The 13107-nt window shown below is 31.9% G+C and overlaps 1 protein-coding gene across 11 annotated transcripts in view; it reads left to right on the top strand.

Annotated features, from left to right (window-relative positions):
• Positions 1 to 9277, top strand: part of LOC139524198 (uncharacterized) — a 69426-nt gene extending 60149 nt beyond the window's left edge. For all 11 annotated transcript variants that reach the window (XM_071318838.1, XM_071318831.1, XM_071318840.1 and 8 more), the window contains 2 exons: positions 3303 to 3477; positions 3895 to 9277. In XM_071318838.1, coding sequence (XP_071174939.1) covers positions 3303 to 3477; positions 3895 to 4158 — 439 coding nt within the window. In that variant the 3' untranslated portion in view covers positions 4159 to 9277. The remainder of the gene's footprint in view (positions 1 to 3302; positions 3478 to 3894) is intronic.
• Positions 9278 to 13107: the final 3830 nt, after the last annotated feature.

Here is a 13107-nt window from a genome sequence, read left to right as displayed (position 1 = left end):
TTTAACACACACAGAAATGAATTACGATTAACAATGGCCATTTTCATGACTTGGCACAGGACATTTTAAGAAAAAATGTCAGGATGAACCCGGTTTTGTGGCATGCCAAACCTGCCGCTTCTACGGCAATGGTAAATATATCATTTAAAGACAACATTGCATGACAGGACTACAATACATATAAATGAGAGAACATATAGGACAGAGAAACACTCCAATTATTGCTAACAAAAGGTACCAGGTTTAAAAAAAAACTTATACGTCGGACGTGTCTTTCGTGCACACAAGGCTTACCAGTGACGCTCAGATGGAAAAAGTTCGAAAGCCAAGACAAGTACATTGAGGACCAAAAGTTCCCAAAAGTTATGCCTAATACGGCTAGGGTTTCTGCCTGGAATAGGAACATCCTTTTAATTTCGAATAATTCATAATTTTGCAACCAGTGATGTTTTATAAAATGACTATATAATAGATATAAATGATAAAATCGAAGTGGTGACTAACTACACAATAAAAACGGTTACATAAAACAACCTAAACCAGCACATAAAAACTCACAGTCGAGTTAGCCAAAACCATAAACGCTCAAAGTGACGTCACATATGAATCTCTTAAACACTTTCCCAAAAATAGGATAGACAGAATTCAGAATTAGATTTGCAATACTGATATAACATGTATCAATAACAATGAAAATTACAATATTAATTAATATCAAATTGTGGTAGTAAACTATACCGATTATTTTCCCAAATCCACGAATTTGGACACATATTTGAAATTTATTGGTTAGACTTTTTTTCATAAAAAGAAAACTTGGTGATTTATTGTTATTTCAAACTTCTATCTTATAATTTTTATTTATGCACACAATTTTGTTTTTTCATAAACAATCTAACCATATTAAGGCAACTTTCAACGACTGATAGCTTGTATATAAAGATATGATTTCAAGTCCCCTCACGCATTCACGATGTCCTCAACCATAACCGATCCCCTCACGCATGACAAAATGAAAATATGATGTTTTTAGATTTATTAAGATGTCTATCAACACCGGACAGCGTCCACGCCGCCCAGAACGACATTCATACCCATTGACCGAATAAAAAGTAAATTTGAACTTGTAGGTTTGTTAATAGAACCATTTCAAAATCTAAATGTCACTTTTTTAGGCAAATTCTCGTGGGGCAACTGAGTTCAACTCCACGTACAATAGTAAATGATACATGTATATCTTCGTTAAAGTATTCACCACAGCATAGCATTCTCCGATTTTCAATATTTTGATCAGTCGAATAAGAAAATCGCAATTTAGAAATGTACATACCTTTTGAAGCGGTGACAATTACTCCACTCAAGCACAACCGGAAAATCCTCTCACGGTTTTTATTGCAGAACCAAATGTTCTGCGTGTGTAGATTACCAGCCGTGTCCACCAAATGTTATCAAACCTATACATAATTGTGATCACCACAAAACACAGATCAAGTTTGGAATTGGGTGGCGTCACTTTAAACGTTCATGAATTATGCCCCTTAATAAACATAAAGAAAGCTGACCTTTTGTTTACATTCTCCATTCTCTTATCCTTCTTGAGTTATGTCCCTTATAAATAGAAAATTGTTTAATTTTTTTTTTTCGTTCTCTAAGGCCACACCAATTTGATCCCTTGTTCGACGGACCCGCCCGCACCTATTTTTTTCAAAACAGATTTTTTTTATTTTTTTTTATATTTCCGCTTCCCGCATCCGGAATTGTAATCATGTTCATTTCCCGCACCGTTTTTTTTTGTGTAAATATTATAAAAAGATATCAACATTTGTTAAATCACAGTCTAACTTGTATATAACGATTTTAAACATAAAAGCACCCCAACACACTGTGTAAATATCTGTGAGAATATTTGTTTCAGAATGAAACCTGGAGTGCTCCGATAAAAAGTTATAACAGCGGGTATTTCCGTGAAGAACAAAAAATTGGTTTCTTTCCCCCTTACTTATATTCCCTATCAAAACATGTTCGTGGTTAGAATAAAGTACAAAGAACTTCTGAAGGATTTTCCTTCAACTGCAATTATATTGTATGCTGGCGAAACAAAACTATCCATAGCCGCTGCATGTTTATGCACCTGTCCTGATTGATTCAGGAGCATGTTCAGCAGTTATCGTTTGTTGATGTTGTTCATTGGTATTTTCCCGTTTGGATATATAAATTAGATCGTTGGTTTTCCTGTTCGAATTGTGTACGCTAATAATTTTGGAGTCCTTTAAAGCTTGCTGTTTGGTCTGTATCAAAGCCCTGTGTAAAAGGCTGCACTTTGACCTGTGTTTGTTATTATCAGGTTGAGAACAACCCTCCCTCAGACAAGGGGTCATTTTACTGATGTAGAAAAGAAAATAGAAATACCAAGGATTTGTATAGTTCTTCTATACAAAACCTTTGAACACTTAGAATTTTGTACTCAAAAAGAGGAGAGTTACATCATATTTTAAATAAATTTTTCTAAAAGAGGGGTCCACTTATTTTGAATAATATTAAACTGTTGAAGGAAATGTGTTAACATGGTTAAAGTCCAGGAATATTACTAAATTCTTGGACATGTTTTGACCATTTAATACCAGATAGATATATAGTTCTATGAGAAAATATGAGCCCTTTTGTGCAAACAAATATATTATTACTTATATTGATCCCTCATAAAACATGTAAAAGGGATATTTATAACATTAAGGGGTTGCCCCCAAACTGATTATGATTTGGATGGAGAATTGTCTCATTGTCAGTCACACATACATAGACCAGATTTAATTATTTCTTGGTGAACAGGGAAAAAATACTTCAGAAATCAAAGAAATGTCAAAGTACAAGTGATAAATCAAGTTTTAATATTGTCAAATCCTATTATTTTATGTTTACAAAAAAAAAATATAATCGCTCGCCTTCACTTTTCAAGCTTCGCCTCAAAAGTTTGCAAATTAAATATTTTTTTATTAAAATTTTCAAATCGCTCGCTCGCCCCAAATTTTGGAGTCCAAAAATCCGTAGAACAAGAAATTAAATTGGTGTGGCCTAACCTAAATGTTTTAAAAATGGTGGTTTTAGTTTTGAATTGTAATGTAGAGTTACAGTGTTATTATGTTTGAATTGTAATGAGAGTTACAGTGTTATTATGTTTGAATTGAAATGTAGAGTTACAGTGTTATGTATTTGGGCCGATGTATTTATATTGTATGGTTCTCTGTAGACTTGTATTTAGTTTTTAGAGAATAAAGTATTTATCTATTATGTTTTGATTTCAGTCGAGGTCTACAGGTTGGGATGATAAGTGGGCCAGATTATTGTTTACGTAGAGGCCGTAGACATGACCGTGATGGTGAACGGAATTGTACTGGAGGTAGATGCTATCGTGATGTAATTCAGTATGAGAAGATTAATGTCCACGTACAACAGAGAGGGAAGGGTGATTGTAATCAGGTTTGTGTCTTTACCAGTGCTTGTAGTCGAATTTGAAAATCTGAAAATATTGTATTCTATGGATTCATTTATTTTCGTCGTTACCAATTTTCGTGGATGAAGGAAAACTAGTATATCCGTGGATATTTAATTTCGAGGTTTTGCCCAGGTCTGCATACAAGCCTGTAAAAAAAATTCATTCGTTGAACATCGAATTTCATGGTTGTCCTGTACCCACGATATCCATAAAAAATAAGAATCCAACGAATAATTATTAATCCATAGTATATTAATACTATGATTTTATAACAGATGTTCATGTTAAGTTTTTTTTTTTTTTTAATTGTTGCAAAATGCTTTTGAATTTTTTAAGCTTAGATATTTTATAAAGGTAAAATGGTTTTGAAAAAGCATTGTATAACATTCTTTCTATTGTAGATGATGGCCAGCAGTGGTTCTATGATGTCCACAGTTCTGATTGTTATAGTGGTGTTAATGTTCTTCATTGCAAGTCTAAAAGTGTCGGGAGCTAAAGTAGTACAAGTGAAAATGTGTAGAAATAAGACAATTTTAATAGCATTTCTAGGACTTCTTGTTGTATATTTTATGTGTTATACATCCCTATGGATATCTGTTATGGAGATCAAGGGATCATTTGAAAAGAGAGTCAAATCTTCTTACCCAGAATCGAAATACAGCTGAAATTATTAATGTACCACAATAGATATATAAGTCATCTTTCACATCACAGGGTGTTACAGGCATACTAACATAGTCAAAGATTTAAAAATATTAAGCTATGAATTCTTTAAATGGATTGATTCAGAATTCAAATCTACCAAGTGTAAACCAACTTGTATTCATAAGCAATGTATTTTTATGGACTTTCTTGAGTAGAAAAAGAAAAATGAACAGGAAAACAAAAAGTTGTAAATAAGTTAAAACTGAATCTTCTCTTGTTTGAATGCTTAAATAAAAATACAAAATAACAAATACAAGTCACCATCTAAATCCATGTAAGGAGCTGAACTTGAAAATAAGTTGGTTTACGGTACATGTAGTTCAATTTTTGTGTTTAGTAAAAAATGTGTGTGTCAACTATATAGTTTAAATGTGATTTGGTGTTTTCTTTTTGTAGTTATTGTATCTTTTTTTTTTTATTAGATTCTTTTTTTTGTGTCAATACAGATTGTCTGAATCAATCTTTAAAAGGGAAGACATGGTATAATATTTTTTTTTCGTTATTAAGAGTTTACAGGGGTGCAAACATTTATGCCATCCCAAAATTACAAAGTTTTTTTAAATATCAGTTTTTTCAGATAGTCTTTTTAATTATTCAGTGTAGCTAGCTGTATTAATACATATATATATGTACATCAACAGATGCAGTTTTAGACATAATAGTAAAATTAGATCTTGCATCAATTCAACATTATTAAATTAAGAATCTCAAAGAGAAAGAAAATAGATAAACATAGAAAAAAAACTGCAAGATTGTGTTTTGATTTGCGATTGTTTTCTGAATAAAATATTTTATTCTGGTAACTGTCTAACAAAATTAACCCTAAGATATAAGACACATAAATTACTAAATGATAGAATTGAGAATGGAAATGGGGAATGTGTCAATGAGTCAGCAACCCAACCAAAAAGCAGAAACACCCAAACATTTAAAAATAATTGTGAAAGTGATTAAATATTAGATTGGGTAACATGAGCTTTTAGTTGTTTGGTTAGCAGAGAGAAACAAACCTTGCTTCAGCATTGATAAGCATTTGCAATAAGTATAATAAGCTAGTCATTTCTCCAATTTTTTGTTGATACAAGTTGATAAAAAGGTCTTAAAATTTTGCAGTATGTATTTAACTAGGCTCATTTTAGTGATATATTTATAATTGATATAATATTTCTGTTAAAAGTGACATGCTTCCAAGTCCTTTACGTGAGAAGTTGTCCTGCTATAATATGATAATATATTGTTATTTTGTATAATCTAAGTATTTTGATTTGTTCAGAAAAAGTCACATGTGTAACAGTATTTTCAAAGATAGACTCAAAATGTCAATTTAAAAGTGATATTGCAATTTTTGAATGATTAAAATTTAAAAACCTCAATAATTTGTGAGGCAATTGTTATAGCCAATCAAATGAATTTTCTGTTCTGATTTTGGCGTAGTGGCAATAATAAAATAACGATTATAGTCTTATTTTCAAGTCAATACTACGATTTACCTATTTTAAGAAGTATATTGACCTCAGGCTTTGTCCTTGGTGGATATAATTCTTTCAGGTTGATATTTGTCCTTGTATTGACTTCATAGAAAGGCTATAGTTCTTTAATGATATCTAGAACTAGTGATAATTCAATATTTTATGTTAATCAATGTATAATTTGTTTTTAACATGTCCGTGCTAGAACATGCATTTGAATAATTTTTAACCAAGAGTATGCATGTGGTAAGTAGGTTTTAACTTAATAAAACATGTAGGTAAAGGATACATATTTTCTAAGAAGTGTTTCTTTTCGCAATGCATAATCTGTACATAGCTTTGAACAGTTGAATGCAATATATATTAGTGCAAAGAAATTCAGTGAATTTATTAAGCAGATTAAATTTGAAAATTCTATGAATTTTTATCTGTAAATATAATTGTGAATATTGTATATATAAGTTTTGATTATAAATTATTGGTATGTTGATTTATGCTTTGTGCTTCCACCGATGTTTTATTTAACACCATTTGCCTGTTGTGTTTGATCAATTATTTGCATGAATTTTGTACATAGATTAGAAATAGATTTTTATTTTTTTAATGAAGAAAATATTTGAGGAACTGTTTGAGTTGGCATCAACAAACTAACATAGTAAAAAGATACAGATTAAAATTAAATTTAAAATTGATACATGTAAAATTTAGAACTATTCATTTTATATGAATGGAGTATCTGATGTTGATGAATTTATAACACCTTTTATTCAAGAGCTTGAATGATTAGAAATGGTATTCTATAGAGGACTTTTAAATTCAAGTTTTTTCTTGTATATTCCTATGTCACATAATGTTATTACTTCATGGTTATAATGTTTTGTTAGATTACGAAGTCAATGTGGATTGACCACGGGTCAACTGGTGTAACTCATTTATAAAAAACTTGAGATTGGGGATTTATTTTGAAATATCTGACAATATTTCTTATGAACAACAATTTGAATCCTAGGTATTTTCAGTAAACCAAACAGATCTTCTTAATGTTTGAATCAATGGAAACTTTCTAGCAAGATAATTGTTATGATTTTTTATCATAAGAATAGTCACTCTGCAATTAATGTTATAATTTTGTTATAAGAAACCTTTTTTTTTTAATTTTAGTATTTTTGCTATTTTTGGTATTTGGCTGTTTGTGTTTGTGTTAGCTGTTTCAAACTTTTTGTAATGATTACATGCTTTTATTTCTGCACTTGTATATTGTCACCAGTCATTTCAAAACCTGTAGATTTTTTTTAGTGAGCAGTAAAAACATTCCACCATTTCAACATTTTCGATTAGTTTTTATTCAAAGAAATATTTTGATTAACAGTACTGTTAACAAAATTGTTCTGTAGGTTACCTGTCTAGAATTATAAATTCAGGAGTCTAGCTAAAGTCAGTAATATGAAAATAGTAATTCATAAGAAGACTTGAATTAAATGTGAGGAACAATTTATTTCAACTTAATTTATGTATGTAATGTAGTTGAATGCCTATGTAAATGGATGGTGATGTAGCATGTATATTTGGGGAAAAATTGAATAAAAACTGCCAAAAATATTTATTGTGCAGTATTTATAATTAAATATTTAAGCATCAGATTTTATGATAATAGATGAAAATTCTCTTCTGTTAGTTATGGTCCTTTGTATTAAATTAACATATGAAGTTCATATCATGAAAAAATTGTAAGTGAATTTTATTGTACTCTTTAAGAAATGTGATGTACTAGTTTGTAAAGAACCTTTACAGCCTTCAAGTCAGTCTCTTGTAAAAGATGTAATGACTTTAGGTCACTTTTGTTAGAAGTTCCCTTATTTGAAGATATGCATAAATATGGTTTTATGTTTATATGCAAGGAAAAAATTACAGGCAGATTGAAAAGTAGCCAAAAATCCTATTGTTTAAAAAACATGACTCGCAAATAATTTTATGATTTTCTTATGTTTAAAAATAAATGACATCTTTTTAGAGTTATCATTCATTCGTCATCTTTGTATTGTGTCATAGCAAAACAATGTTTTGTCAGTTTGTTATATTTGTTATAATTTTTTGAGTTGAAAACAATTAAATAAAACCAAAATAATGACATGTTGATTAGTTTTTGTTGTTCAGTGAAAGAGACAACTATTATTGTTCAGTAGAAACTTCATTTAATCATTGTTTTAAATATATTTTCTCTAATTAAACAAACTTATCATGTCCTAACTTATCATGTACTTAAATTCATTTCCATTTTCTTGTGTTCAATGTTTGTTGTATTGTTAGATCAGTATTACATGTGCTTCATGCTTTTAATCTGTATTATATGGCTTGATTTTAAAACACTAAATGAAGGAACTCGGTTGTGGTGACTAGTAGAAAAAAACAAAATCAAAATGTCACTGATAAATGTTTTCTTACATTTACTGACACATATTTGCTACATAAATGGCAATGTTATACAAAATCGATCATTTACTCAAATAATTAAAAATATTTTTAGATAAATATCTTATCAGTACTTACGGTAATTGAGTTAGATTTTTAGGTATCAGAAATAGATATACTGTTAAAGAAATTATTTGTTCAGTTTTTAATTTCGTTTATTTGCGGATATATATCATCCACAAAATTCAATCCTGAAAGAAATTTTTATCTTCTTTCACAGCCCGAAAAAAAATCAGTTTAGGAAATTCCAGATAGTGTATTGAATAACTTGATTTGAAAATAACTCCCCATTGATACACTTTTGTCATTCTCTACAGCACAATACATAATTATTGCTTTTCTTGTGCCAGATTTCATATTTCGGGTAAAATTGGCAGCCATATATTTATTACATTACCAAAGTTTTGTTTTGATTTGTTAAAACACAGTGCTCAGAGTGTACAGTGCTTTGTTTGTTTCATTATTTCAGGCTTTACTGAAGCAGCTGTACATGGTTAGTGACTTACGTGTCTTGTTTGTCTTTTGCTGTAAAGTAGCTTTGGTTTAATTTATGAAAAGCTTTCTTGAAATACAATAAACATTTGTGTGCTCATACAAACTGACAATAGCAGTTTCAAGTCAAAAGATATGTCTTGTTACAATGATCTTTTCTTTGTTCCAAAGTTTCACTGTGTTCTTCAATTATTTTTTTTATTAATTAAGCATTTGAACTGAAGGACAATTTTACAGCTGTCTTAAGTTTGATATGTAGTACTGAATTTTTTCAACTAAAACAATATAGTGAAATAAATTTGTAATCATTGCTAGTTCATTATTAGATTTACATGAGAAAAAATCCAACCTTGTATGTCTAAGCAATAAACAATGCCAAGTATGCTGTTCTTATGACTTTAAGTATAATTGATTTCCATATATGATTTTAATTGAATTAGTAATGGTAAAGATAGCACTGATAATTCAATCTTGTAACTATTAATAATAAAATAGAAACTGTATGATTATTTGTCTAATCAATGTACTTAACATGAAATAGTAACTACACTTTTACATGTGAATTTTGTTTTTTTGTCTGATTTTTCCTGTTTTATAAACTGTTCATTATTTGTATTTCTTTGAGATCAATAAAGTGTACATAATTGTTGGTTTGATTTTTTTTATTATCTGTAGGCAATACCAGAGTGGACTGCAGTTTGGCTCTCCTATTGCTTTAATAGGACCATTATTGCTCCTCCCAAATTAATTTTTCTCTTCTTATAAAAGCTCAAATGCTTTTTAGCTCACCACTTGGTGTCCGTCGTCGTCGTCGTTAACAATTTACATTTTGAACTTCTTCTAGAGAACCACTGAATGGAATGGAACCAAACATGGCATGAATGTTCCTTATGAGGTGCTGACCAAGTGTTGTTACTTTGTAGCCGATCCATCATCCAAGATGGCCGCCAGCGGGGGACTTAGTTTAACATAGGACCCTATGGGAAATGCATACAAATGACTTCTTTTAGAAAACCACTGAATGGAATGAAACCAAACATGGCATGAATGTTCCTTATGAGGTACTGACCAAGTGTTGTTACTTTGTTGCCGATCCATCCTCCAAGATGGCTGCTAGCCGGGGACTTAGTTTAACATAGGACCCTATGGGAAATGCATACAAATGACTTCTTTTAGAGAACCACTGAATGGAATATAACCAAACATAGCATGAATGTTCCTTATGGGGTGCTGACCTAGTGTTGTTACTTTGTAGCCGATCCATCATCCAAGATGGCCGCCAGCAGGGGACTTAGTTTAACATAGGACCCTATGGGAAATGCATACAAATGACTTCTTCTAGAGAACCACTAAATGGAATGAAACCAAACATAGCATGAATGTTCCTTATGGAGTGCTGACCAAGTGTTGTTACTTTGTAGCCGATCCATCATCCAAGATGGCCGCCAGCGGGGGACTTAGTTTAACATAGGACCCTATGGGAAATGCATACAAATGACTTCTTCTAGAGAACCACTAAATGGAATGAAACCAAACATAGCATGAATGTTCCTTATGGAGTGCTGACCAAGTGTTGTTACTTTGTAGCCAATCCATCATCCAAGATGGCCGCCAGCGGGGGACTTAGTTTAACATAGGACCCTATGGGAAATGCATACAAATGACTTCTTTTAGAGAACCACTGAATGGAATGAAATCAAACATGGCATGAATGTTCCTAATGTGGTGCTGACCAAGTGTTGTTACTTTGTAGCCGATCCATTATCCAAGATGGACGCCAGCGGGGGACTTAGTTTAACATAGGACCCTATGGGAAATGCATACAAATGACTTCTTTTAGAGAACAACTGAATGGAATGAAACCAAACATTGCATGAATGTTCCTTATGCCGTGCTGACCATGTGTTGTTTCTTTGTAGCCCATCCATCATCCAAGATGGCCGCCAGCATGGGACTTAGTTTAACATAGGACCCTATGGGAAATGCATACAAATGACTTCTTTTAGAGAACCACTGAATGGAATAAAATCAAACATGGCATGAATGTTCCTAATGTGGTGCTGACCAAGTGTTGTTACTTTGTAGCCGATCCATTATCCAAGATGGCCACCAGCAGGGACTTAGTTTAACATAGGACCCTATTGGAAATGCATACAAATGACTTCTTTTAGAGAACCACTGAATGGAATAAAACTAAACATTGCATGAATGTTCCTTATGAGGTGCTGACCAAGTGTTGTTACTTTGTAGCAGATCCATCATCCAAGATGTCCGCCAGCAGGGGACTTAGTTTAACATAGGACCCTATGGGAAATGCATACAAATGACTTCTTTTAGAGAACCACTGAATGGAATAAAACCAAACATGGCATGAATGTTCCTTATGAGGTGCTGACCAAGTGTTGTTACTTTGTAGCCGATCCGCCATCCAAGATGGCCGCCAGTGGGGACTTTGAATGAAATTAAACATGTTCCTTTCCTTATCAATGAGGTTGTGTTGTCACTTTTAGCCAAATTTTATATTTTTTCATATGATTTCAAAAACCCAAGTAGAATCAGGTGAGCGATACAGGCTCTTGAGAGCCTCTAGTTTTCTGATGCTTATGTTTTCTGAATAGGTTTAGAATCAAGATTTCTGACTAGGTTCATCAACTCAGTTAATCTTCAGTGACATACTTTAGATGATAAGTTTTCATATAAGATGTTTTATTTTAGTATTTATGATTTGCCATTGTTTGTGATAGGCTGTCGCATCCATGTATTTCAGTTTCAAGAGGAAATATGAATATGAGACACTGTCCTCTCAGCCATGCGTATTTTAAACAACATAGTTTAGATTGATTTTGCATTAGAATTCTTGCATTTAAATTCCTGTTGTTCATCTAATTAGTATTAGGGTATGTTTATGTGCAATGTTTAAATGTGAAGCATCCTTATTCAAGTGTGTTTATTTTAAACCTTTACTTTATCATCAATATGCTTTAGTATCCGTTATTTCTGTTCAAGCAAATTCTGAAGCTCCATCCATGACTGTTTTAATGCAGTCATTTTACCAATATGCTATGAATTTGAGGTTGAGTTCAAGGGCAATATGCAAGATGGATACCCCAGACCATACATCATCTGTATGCAAGTTGAAATTCAATACTTTATTATCAATTAAAGATGTCCCTCACAGGCAGCACATTCATAATGAATTAAGATATATACAATTGATTGGCTAAAATACGATGATTTGGTTAACATTACATGAATAAAAAAATGTTTTGTCATTGGGAAGACATGGTCCGTATTTAAATACTGAATGCAAAGCTTTGTTTGTGGCTGATGTATATTTGTTTGGAAACCGATCGACATGCAATCTCAAATAGAAATCCAACATGACTTCATTATAAAGTAAGACCCAAAACAAACAAGCGATTCTTGTTAATCGAAGTGACTTTTATGCATTTCCCTCACTTTAAGTTTGTAACCCGGATTTGTTTTTTTCTCTCTCGATTTATGGGTTTCGAACAGCGGTATACTACTGTTGCCTTTATTTCTGGACATGCTGCAAACACGTTATACATGGCTTCAGCAACTGAGTAGGACACACTTTGAATTCTTGTTTTAGTGATGGATATATTTTGACAGAAAAAGATGTGATGTCCATATTATTTGGGATTGCAGAGCAAGTCAAATTCATCAATTCAATTTCAACTTTATAACTATGCATGTTATATACATGTGTAATGATTAGTGCATGACTTATTTAAACACAATAAACCATGTTTGTTAATGACATTTTTGTGAAGTTGATGAGTAATTATTGAAGTTCGTAAGTCATACTTAAAATGTATCTGGGTTTCTATGTCGCTGAAATTGACGTAGAAGGTACAAAACATACTGTCGAAGTAGACACATTTCATTTTCATATTAAACCATGCGAAGTGAAACAGATCCTATATGTTTATCATTGTCCATCTGACACTATAAACCTGATTGTGTTATTTTCAGTATTCAGGTTCTTGCCTTTTAACAGAAAAGCCACACGTTCAGTGTAACAATGTGTAGGCCTGGTATCTTTGATGAGTTTTAACACCCACTGGGTTAAGATAATCTCTAGCCCAGAGGCTTACATGAAATATAATTGATATGGCGACTTACTATAAATTTTCTGCTTATGAAATATCTTCGAAACGCAAAAATTTCCCACCTCTAGTCATGAACCTAGCCGTTTTTTGGCACCACTCTTTTTTATTCAACATTTCAGTTTTTCATTCTGGGTGTCATTTCGGTGTCTTATGTATTTCCAATGTTATTTCAACTGATCGGGCGGGGCTTACGTTTTAATTTGCGTAAAGACAGTCTATTTGAAGATGTGTGTGATAAGGATGATTGCCGTTATAATTATCTGAGACAACGTGGGGCCAAATGACATACAAATATAAAGTAAGAAATATTTTATTTGGCAAAAGTACAAAATTGTACGGCCACGGC

This window comes from Mytilus edulis, chromosome 5 (genome assembly GCF_963676685.1).
Source record: "Mytilus edulis chromosome 5, xbMytEdul2.2, whole genome shotgun sequence".
NCBI lineage: Eukaryota > Metazoa > Mollusca > Bivalvia > Mytilida > Mytilidae > Mytilus > Mytilus edulis.
This window is presented reverse-complemented; position numbering and strand designations above follow the sequence as displayed.